The 11,260-nt window shown below is 37.0% G+C and overlaps 1 protein-coding gene across 2 annotated transcripts in view; it reads right to left on the bottom strand.

The window, feature by feature from the left end:
• The window catches only part of SPATA17 (spermatogenesis associated 17), a 147,076-nt gene that overhangs the window by 45,495 nt on the left and 90,321 nt on the right, over nt 1–11,260 (bottom strand). For both annotated transcript variants that reach the window (XM_042478795.1, XM_042478802.1), the window contains one exon: nt 1,247–1,379. In XM_042478795.1, coding sequence (XP_042334729.1) covers nt 1,247–1,379 — 133 coding nt within the window. The remainder of the gene's footprint in view (nt 1–1,246; nt 1,380–11,260) is intronic.

Here is an 11,260-nt window from a genome sequence, read left to right as displayed (position 1 = left end):
CTCACAGAGATTGACACCTTTTTTGGACAGAATATCTTGATGAAATTATTTTAAATAAACTGTTTTACATACATAGGGGCTTTGCAGACCACCCATAAGTGGTACAGCCAGATTGAGGCTACAGCAATCGCATGCTGAGGCCCCAACCTGGCCTTTGTAGGCCGCAAAAAGCAGCACCACAGCGATAAAAAGCAGTGATAGCTGCAGCGCCATGATTTTACGGCACTCCTTCAGTGCCGTAAAACCATGCTGTGCTGTGTGGATGCAGCACCAGAAGAGCTCCGTGACAACCCGTGCTATGTAGCATCACACCGCCTTGGGGGTGGGGCTGGGGCATGCTTCATATGGACGCTATGCTCTGACTCTGCCCCCCAATCCAGCCTTTCCCGCCGGTGTGCACAGTCCCTTAGTATTCAAGTTGGTTTGCTCTGTGGCACTGGAACCCATTTCAAATGGTAAACAGATTGCATGTAATTTCCATAAAGTAAAACCAAGGTAAGGGGATTCACCATGCCAAGAGTCTCATGTTGACACAGGATTCACCAGGATTCTCTTTAATGTTTAATTTAAGAATACAGTTCAGTTCTCGGCAACTTCTATACAGAGAAATTTAGAAGAATATATACATATTTTTGGCAAATTTGGAGAAAAAAATGAAAGAGAAAAGAAAAGCTATTCTGTAAAACCAAAATTCTCACTGTGTTAACCAAGCTGTGTGTGTCTGTGAGGGAGGGGGGATTAACAGAGAATCGTTCAGAAATAATTTAATATCTGCAAGTGAATCAACTGATGTTTCTATTTTTTTAGTTTTACAAGATTCAATTCAACAATTTCCTAATTTGTTTCTTCTATAAGAGATACTCTCTGGGATTGTTACTGAAAAACACTCCACAGTTTTTCAGTCCTTCAGTGAGCTTTTATGATATTTCAACAGAAAATGATTCAGTGGCACAGAGCTGACTCACTTTGATATTTTTAAGAAGTCTACAAAGTACAGTCGGCCCTTCTTATACATGGATTTTTTATACACGGATTTAAGCATACACGGTTTGAAAATGTTCCAAAAAAGTATACATTTACCTTGATGTTCCATTTTTTATTAGGGACACCATTTTGCTATGTCATTATACTTAATGGGACTTGAGCATACACGGATTTTGTTATACACGGGGGATCTTGGAACCAAACCCCAGCGTATAACAAGGATCCACTGTACAACTTTGCTTCCTTTGCCAATATAACTCACCTTTTTTGTTATCCACTTTTCTGGGTATTCTTCCCGGAAATGTTTGAGTCCATAACTTGACTGACCATATTTACTTGCTCTTTGGATTGATGGGACATATTTATCAGGTTCGTGGCCTGAAAATGGCAAAAACCTAAAAGGTGAAATATATAGGTGATTATTTTTCATTCTATTAATATGATTTAGTCAATTAACAGGGAAATATTATAATATGGATAATATTGTTTCTCTATAACAATTTTGTGTCGCCAAAGTCTATGATAGCATTATGGGTAATTAATGCATTTTCAAAGATAACCTCCACTTCCATTCTAGGGTTTCAATTTTGTGTAGTATTTTGAAATTAAATTATACCATGTGTTTTATAATAACTTCACCATCTCAATGGGAATTATGAAGGTAGAGCCCATTTTGACATAATACAATTCTTTGGTAACCACAAGAATAATAGAGTTAGAGAAAACCATATTCCTAGATAACCCAACATCAGTTGTTTCATTTGCTAAATTTCAGGCTGTTTCCTAGAGAAAAACAGGACTGCCCATAGTAATATACACTTTTTGTCACTTCTTGCTTGGATGACTATAGTAATCCTATATAAGGGGTTGCCTTTGAAAAGTGTTCAGAAACTGCAGCTAGCTCAAAATGCTGCTGGCTAAAGTTCTGATGAGGTTTGAATGTTGGAGAATGTGGCTGCTATATTGCTCCAATTGCACTGGCTGCTGATAATTTTTTTTTTGTTATAATCTTTATTGAAATTTTTTACAAATTAAAAAGGGTACATCAGATAGTCACACATAAACACTCCATTTATATTTTCTCCAGAACCCTCAACCCCCCCCCTTTATTCTATTCTTGTTGCTTCCATTTTCAGCTAAATCCTTTCTATTCCTTAAAAATCCAATATCTTATTTCCTTTATCTCATACTACCACCACCTCTCTAGCTTAAATACTAAGAATGTACCTGCATTGTCTCTTTTTCCCTATGTTACAAAACAGTTTCTATTTCCTCCTCATTCTGCATCTGGCGCACTACTTTGTTTTAACACTATTATATATTTCTCTTAGATTATTCCATATTTGATTTCCATTTCTTGTTTCTTCCTCTTTCAACATTATTGTTATTGTATCCATTTCTATCACATCTAAACATTTCTCTAACCATGTTTCTATCTTAGGAATTTCTTTGCTTCTCTAATATTTTGCTATCACTATTCTTGTGGCTGTTAACATATATAATAGGGATTTCAATTTTTGTCTTAATTCTTTATCTTCAACAATATTTAATAGACATATCTCTGGTAATAATGGGAAATCTGTACCAATTATTTTCCTTATCTTTTTGTGTATCTCTATCCAGAATTTGTTAATTTGGGGACATGTCCATCACATATGATAAAAATTTCCAACACTTTTTTCGCACTTCCAACACAACCCTTTATTATTTTTATAAATTTTTGCCAATCTGTTTGGAGTTAGATACCACCTGTATAACATTTTATATAAATTTTCCTTTATATCTGAGCATAAAGTAAATTTTAGGTCTTTTCCCCACATCCTCTCCCAAGCTTCTAATTTTATATTCTTTCCGATATTTTGTGACCATTGGACCATACAGTGTTTTATTTGTTCTTGTTCCAATTCCAATTTTAATAATAATTTGTAAAATTTTGAGATTTTCCCTCCTTTTCTATCTAATATTATCAAGTCTAACTCTGTTTTTTTAAAGTAGCTCCAAATTGTTTTTCATCTGTTTTATATCTTTCTGATAATTGATAGTATAGGAACCAATTAATCTTATATCCATCCTGATTTAATTCTTCCATTGTTTTCATCTTTAATTTCCCATTTTCCATTTTTAAAATATCTTTATATCTTAACCAATTCTCACCTTCTATTCTTCCCATCCTAAAAAGGGCTTCCTGTGGAGAAATCCAATCTGGTAAGATTCTATATACCTTATTTTTATATGTCATCCATATTTTCCATAGTGCCTTCCTTACAATATGATCTTTGAATTCTTTATTCAATTCTACTTTATCTAACCACATATATGCATGCCAGCCATACCTAAGGTTGAATCCTTCCAAATTTAACAACTGATCATCTTTTAGCTCTATCCAATCAGTTATCCATTCAAAACCACATGCATAAATATATAATTTAAAATTTGGTAACCCTAATCCTCCTCTGTCTTTATCATCAGTCAATGTCTCCCATTTTATCCTTGCCTTCCTTTTCACCCATATGAATCTTCTTAAATCTTTTTCCCATATAGTAAATATCATTATTATATATTATTGGTAAATTTTGAAATAGATATAAGATTTTAGGTAGGATACTCATTTTAACAACCACTATTTTCCCTAACAGAAATAATTGTAGGTTTGACCATTTTTGCATATTTTTTTAATTTCTTGCCATATCACCTTGTAATTAATTATCAAATAAGTCGCTATTTTTTTTTGTAATCTGTATCCCCAAATATTTAATTTTCTTTTGAACTTTGATTCCTGGTTTTTTTTGGTAATGCTTCTTGTTTTACTTTTATTATATTACAGATTAACATAGCTGACTTATCTCTATTTATTTTGAATCCTGCACATTCTCCAAATTCTCTAATTATTTTAAATATTTTGGGTATGTTTTCTATAGGTTTCTTTACTAATAACATTACATCATCTGCGTATGCTCTAATTTTTATTTCCCTACCTTTAATTTTTGCTCCTTGTATTGATTTTTCTACCCTTATTTTGTTACATAATTTTTCCAAACTCATTATAAATAATAGGGGGGATAATGGGCAACCTCTTTTTATTTCACATTCTACGGTTCTTATACCATTCACAATTATTCTGGCTGTTTGTTTTTTATATATCTCCTCAATTCATTTTTGAATATTGTCTTCCAATTCTAATTTCCCTATTAATTTTAACATAAAACTCCAATTTAGACTGTCGAACGCTTTTTCTGCATCTAAAAATAACATTGTCACTTCTTTGCCTGGGTTTTTATCATAATATTCTATCAAATCTATTATTAGCCTTATATTTTGTTTTGCTTGTCTGCCTGGTAGAAATCTAACCTGATCTTTTTTGATCCAATTTTGTAGAATTGTTTTGAGCCTCTCCTCCATGATAGATGTGAAAATTTTATCATCTGTATTCAGAAGTGAGATTGGTCTATAATTCTGTGGGTAATTTGGGTCTTTTCCGTCTTTAGGGATTAATGTTATATTTGCTTCTGTCCATGTGTTTGGGATTCCTTCTGTCAAAATATTATTAAATACTTTTTCTAATGGTTCTATTAATTCTTCCTCATCGATTTTATAATATAGTAAGGTGTATCCGTCTGGGCCTGGAGATTTCCATTTCTTTCCTTTTCTTATTGCTTCACTTATTTCTTTCTTTGTTATTCTTTGATTTATCTTTTCCTTAATTTCCTTATCTATCCCTATTTTTTCTACTCCTTCTATGTAATCTTTTATTTTCTCTTTATTTCTAATATCCTCATTTTCCTTTCCATAGAGTTTCTTTTAATATTTAAGGATTATTTCTCTAATTTTAGCTTGATCTGTTGTTACTATTTGATTGTTTTTCATTTCTAAAATTTGTCTATTTTGTTTCATTTTCTTGATTTTGTATGCTAAGAACTTCCCAGCTTTATTTCCATATTCAAAATATCTTTGTTTTGTAAATTTCATTTTTTACAATTTCATCTGCCATCTTTTCCTCTAAATTCTTTTTTAAAGTTTTCAATTCTTTTTCTAATTTTTTATTGCTTAGTTCTTTTAATCTTTTCTTTTCTATTTCTTGAATCTTTTCTGATATTATTTTTATCTCTTTCTTTTTTTCTATTCATTTCAATTTTTTTCTTTATTAAATATCCTCTAATAACTGCTTTGGCGGTGTCCCATATTATTCTCATACTTGTATGGCTGCTGATATTTTTTTAAAGATTAGGATGCCTAGAAGAGCATCTCCCTCTGTGTGAACCTGCCCTCTAAAATGAAATACAGAGAATGTTCTGAGTGTCCTATAGATCTGAGGGATATTTGGTGGCACAAGAAGGCCTCCTCCATGACTAGGGTCTAATCTGAAATGCAGAAATAATGCAGTTTGACACCACATTAACTGCCATGGCTCAGTGCTATGGAATTCTGGGGTTTGTGGTTTGTTGTGGCATCAGAGCTCTCCAACAGATAAGGCTAAATATCTAATAAAACTACAAATACCAGAAATCCATAGCACTCATCCATAGCAGTTAAAGCAGGATCAAACTGCATTATTTCTGATGTGCAGATTGGAGATAGGTCTACATTGTGTAACCCTTTAGCCCAGGGTTTCTCAACTAGGGTTTCCTGGAACCACAGGGTTCCTTGAGAGGTTGCTAGGGATTCCCTGAGAGCATGATTTTTTTTTAAAAAAAGAAACATTTTTGAGCTATATATAAAATATTTTTTATGCACAGTTCCTTATAATTTTTATACAGGGGTTTCCAGAGACATGAAAATTATTTTAAGAGTTCCTCCAAGGTAAAAAGTTGAGAAAGGCTGCTCTAGCCTATTCGTTGTCAACTACTGTATATGAGAAATCTGAAGTATCTTTCAAGCAGGCAAACTCTTTCTTCACTGAGCACCACTTATGCACCTTCACTACCCTTTTTCCATCCTCCTAGTTAGCCTTCCAAGTACTGAAAGGCAGCAGGGAGAATGTGTAAGAGATTCAATGACAGTAACAGAAATAGTGTGCATTAACAGTGAGTGGTGGAGATTTGTCATCTGGATACAAAGGATATGGTTTATAGTCATTTCTACTCTTATTTCACAGCATTTAGTGAATATAATATAGCAGGGAGGAAAACATGGATTGTGTACTATGCTACTTGGAGGAAGAGTAGAATAAAATATACATAAGTATATAAGCAATGAGTGCACATTATTTTAATCTCTTTAAAGATCCTCTTTCAGAGAGTTAATACCCATTGCCTTCAGTATGACTATGGATGCAAGGGAGAGATGAATGGCAGAGTTGAGGGGAGGGATGGGAGGCTAGGAGGTGCAACAGCTGGGTGGAAGGTGGAAGGGAAGGCAGGTGAGGCTTCATGAGGTGAGGGGAAAGGGAGACATGCAAGTAGCAAAGGGCAGGAAGGCATGCCAAAGGTGTGAGATAAGGTAAGGGAGAGGAACTGGATGGTGCAAGATGCAAGAGACATAGGCATAAAGTGATGGAAAGGGCATGAGAGGTAAAACAGGTGTGGCTCCCCACCCCTATGTCTTAGACTGAGGGATAGTGGGTCCTTCCCATTTGTCAGATAATCTGGATTCTGTCTGGGATTACCTAACATTACTTTCCTCCACCTGATTCCCCAACTTGTGATGGTGGCTGAGGGACATCACTAGGGGAGTGCAGACCACACTAGGTGAAACCCTAAAAGAGTGTTACACTGCTGCTCCCCAAACATCTACCTTTTTGCAAAAATGGGCTAAGGCATTCACCTGCTTAAAATGCTGGAGCTCAGCAGATGAGATGGTGTGAGTGGGGCAAGGCTCAGTGGGAGGAGAAAGGAGAGTCCCCAGGTTTTTAATATATATATATATTTAAAGTTTTTCATTTATTTAGATCTTTTAATATTTTCTTTAAAAACATAACATCTTACCAAATGTTCAGTTTAACCATATGAAACTACGTACATGTACATACTTTAGTCTTTAAATATTGGAATTTAAAGGAATAATTTTAATTTTGTTTATGACACAACTACTGTCATTACATTCAGTGATATACGGAAATTATGATTTATGAGTAACATTAGTAAAAAAAATTACTAAGGATTCTGTATGCTGTGATATGGGGAGAGGTCAATTGGGGGTGACACCATACATTACTGCACTGGGTGATGGCAATTCTAGTGTTGCCACTGAATGGTCAAACTAGATAGTCTGAGTTACCATCAACACTCCACTTAAGCATTCTTAAGTAATGGAATTTCATGATATACACAAGGAAATGAGCAAGTGCTTTGCTACTATTTTTAGGCTATTTATTATATGCATCCATAGATACATAAATATAAGATATTCCTTAGGAAGAAACCCATACATGACAATGTCTTGGTGCACAACTTCATTACATTACATTACACTGTAGTGAATATAAGACATCTTAAATTTATCATACTGCATCACATGGCCATCAAGATGTTACACTTTCACCAGGTATTTCATGGTAATAGCTAACACATAAATTAGCATACTTGAGTCTTTCCATAATTTCCTTAGTGTCTGTTACAGCAGTGCAGAGATATTTCATACAGGCTTGCACATCTGGTATCGTATCCCTAACCATCTTAACAATACAACATAGCCTATTATTTGTTCAGGTATACATTCTCTTCTGTTGAGGATTTCTATATCTCTAACAGCTTCTGTAATTACACAGGCATTTAAGAGTTGATCTCCTGGTTATAATCCTCATTAACATCCATTACTATAAACACGTTAACAGACATCCATTACAAGCATAATGGGACATACATTTCTTATTTTCTATCTATTTGAGCATAACATTACTAGTATCAGTATATTAGCATAGCATTTCTGGGCAGTTATCAGACTATTAGTTTCTCAGGAACAGTTCAGTTTCATAGAATCATAGAGTTGGAAGAGACCACAAGGGCCATGCAGTCCAACCCTCTGCCATGCAGGTACTCTCAATCAAAGCATCCCTGACAGATGTCCATCCAGCCTCTGTTTAAAGACCTCTAGGGAAGAAGACTCCACTACACTCTAAGGAAGTGTGTTCCACTGTCGAACAGCCTTTACTGTCAGGAAGTCCCTCCTAATGTTGAGATTGAATCTCTTTTCCTTTAGCTGGCATCCATTGCTAGAAGAGATGACTACACACTCAGAAAGGAGAGATGCAGTAGTGATGGCTGACTTCAACTATCCTGATATTTGCTGGAAGTCAAATTCAGCCAAATCCTCAAGGTCTAGCAAATTCCTCATTTGCCTTGAAGACAATTTCATTTTCCAAAAGGTGGAAGAGGCAACAAGGGGGTCAACTATTTTAGATCTGATCCTAGCCAACAAAGATAACTTGGTTAATGGGATGTGGGGTATAAATAAATAAGTATTATTATTATTATAAGGTGGAAGCGAACATTTTCTCCTGGAGTTTGTTATACAGTGAAAGGAGAAGCCAGGCATAGTCAGATATGAACTCTTACTTTAGGAGAGCTGATTTCAGTAAACTTAAGAGAAATACTGGGAGTGATCCCATGGTCAGGAATACTAAAAGAGAAGGGAATTCAGGATGGATGGGAGTTTCTCAAAAGGGAGATACTGAAGGCACAATTTCAAACAGTTCCAGCGAGGAAGAAAAATGGGAGGTGTCTCAAGAAACCAGGATGGATGACTAAGGAACTTTCAACTGAGCTAAGTTTTAAATGGAGCATGTATACGAAATGGAAAAATGGGGAAATCACCAAAGGGAAATTCAAATAAATAGCTAGCCTGTGTAGGGTTAAAGTCAGAAAAGCTAAAGCGCAGAATGAACTCAGGCTTGCTAGAGAAGTTAAGAACAACAAAAAGGGCTTTTTTGGGTATGTCCGCAGCAAAAGGAAGAAGAATAAAATGGTAGGGCCACTGCGTGGAGAAGATGGCAAAATGCTAACAGAAGACAGAGAAAAAGCAGAATTTCTCAACACCTCCTTTGTCTTCTCAGAAAAGGAAAAGGGTGCTCAACCTGAGGATAATGGAGCAGAGGACAGAATAGGGGAATTTCAGCACAGAATAAGTAAAGAGACAGTACAGGTTAATCTAAATGAATATAAATCTCCAAGGATCTGATGAACTACGTCCAAGAGTATTAAAAGAGCTGGCAAATATAATATTGGAACCATTGGCAATAATGTTTGAGAACTCCTGGAGAACAGGAGAAGTCTCAGAAGACTGGAGGAGGGCAAACGCTGTCCCCATCTTCAAAAAGGGAAAAAAAGAGGATCCCAACAATTATTGTCCAGTTAGTCTGACATCAATACCAGGAAAAATTCTAGAGCAGATCATTAAACAGAGGGTCTGTGAACATTTAGAAGGCAATTCCATAATCACAAAGAGTCAACATGGGTTTCAAAGAAAGAAGTCATGCCAGACAAATCTAATCTCTTTCTTTGATAAAATTACCAGCTTGGTAGATGAAGGAAATGCTGTGGATATAGTATTTCTTGATTTCAGTAAGGCCTTTGAAAAGGTTTCCCATGACATTCTTGCAAACAAGCTGGTAAAACGTGGACTAGACAACGTAACTGTTACATGGATTTGTAATTGGTTGACCGGACGAACCCAAAGGGTGCTCAACAATAGCTCCTTTTCATCCTGGAGAGAAGTGACCAGTGGGGTCCCACTGGGGTCTGTCCTGGGCCCAGTGCTTTTCAATGTCTTTATCAATGACTTGGATGACATAATTGGGGGCATACTCATCAAATTTGCAGATGACACCAAATTAGGAGGAATAGCTAATACTCCAGAGAACAGGATCAAAATTCAAAATGACCTGAATAGACTGGAAAGCTGGGCCAAAGCAAACAAAATGAAATTCAACACGGAGAAATGTAAGGTACTGCATTTAGGGCAGAAAAATGAAATGCACAAATATAGGATGGGGGACACCTGGCTGAACGAGACTACACGTGAAAGGGATCTAGGAGTCTACGTAGACCACAAGTTTAACATGAATCAACAGTGTGATTCGGCAGCCAAAAAGGCCAATGCAATTTTAGCCCTCATTCTCACTAGCCCATTTGCTCTGGATAGAACTGGGCAGATCTGACTGTCCCCATACCGAATCTGCCCGGAAAGAAGTTCGTACTACCCTTTACCTTGATTGATGCAATTTGCCCTCTGAAGTTCACATTTGCAGTACCATTTTAAAATGGAGCCTCCTTTGTTGTCAATCAAATTCACTTCCGCTTTCGTCAAAGGTGACATATGCTACAACCATTGGCCAACCAAATTGGTTCTTGGCAAGATTGGTTCCAAGGAGATTTGCCATTGCCTTTCCCCTGAGGTTGAGCGAGTGTGACTCCCCCAAAGTCATGGGCTTCCACAGCCTTTCCTCTGAATGCCAGCCTCTAGCTTCCTTTTTGCTTCCAGCACATTTCCTTGGTGTGTGATGGAGTCTCCTTCCTTGGAGGTCTTTAAACAGAGGCTGGATGGCCATCTGTCACGGATGCTTTGATTGAGAGTTCCTGCATGGCAGAGGTTGGACTGGATGACCCTTGTGGTCACTTCCAGCTCTACGATTCTATGATTCTAAGTCGAGAAATGTATGCCTCAAAATTGATCCTAAAATTTTGGGTAGACTTATATAACAATCAATATATCAGTGGTGTTTAGAAAGGTCCTAAAGCAAACCTGATGCCCCAGTCTCCATTGAACACCAATTCCTTCCCCCTCCAGACCATTTTACAAGACTTTGGCGCATTACAGACCGCCCAAAATGGGTGATCTCGTGCTGCTGCCGGTTGCTGTGTCCAGGAATCGCAGCAGCCAAACCGTGCGGTTCCTGGGCGCAGTAAGAAAGAAATGCCAAAATGGCGCTTCTTCCTGTGCCCTGGAAGAGGTGCCGCAAGGTGCGAGGTGCACACTTGCAGTGCCACTTCCGCCGCATGATGTCCGGATGCTGTGTGTCCGCGACGTCAAAATGGCGGCGCCCATCTGTATGCGGCGTCGCCATTTTGATGTACTCGTTACATGCGAGGGGCAAGGCGCGTCAGGAAGCGCCGCCCTCACGTGTAACAATGGCGCCCCATAGGGCCCGTACGGAACACGCCTTTGCTTCCTATCACCAAAAAAAAAAAAAAAAAAAAAAAAAATCCATTCAAATCCACTTACTTTTCTTTCTGGTTTGTTTTGCAAGACCTGGATTGCTATGGGAAAAACTCTCCATTTAAATTCACTTGTTTCTCTCTCTGGTCTGTTTTGCAAGCCCTGGCTTCCTATGAAAAAAAACTCT

The sequence above is a fragment of the Sceloporus undulatus genome, chromosome 1, assembly GCF_019175285.1.
Source record: "Sceloporus undulatus isolate JIND9_A2432 ecotype Alabama chromosome 1, SceUnd_v1.1, whole genome shotgun sequence".
In the NCBI taxonomy this organism is placed as follows: domain Eukaryota; kingdom Metazoa; phylum Chordata; class Lepidosauria; order Squamata; family Phrynosomatidae; genus Sceloporus; species Sceloporus undulatus.
The sequence above is the reverse complement of the archived record's forward strand: the minus strand, read 5'-3'. Positions and strand labels throughout refer to the sequence as shown.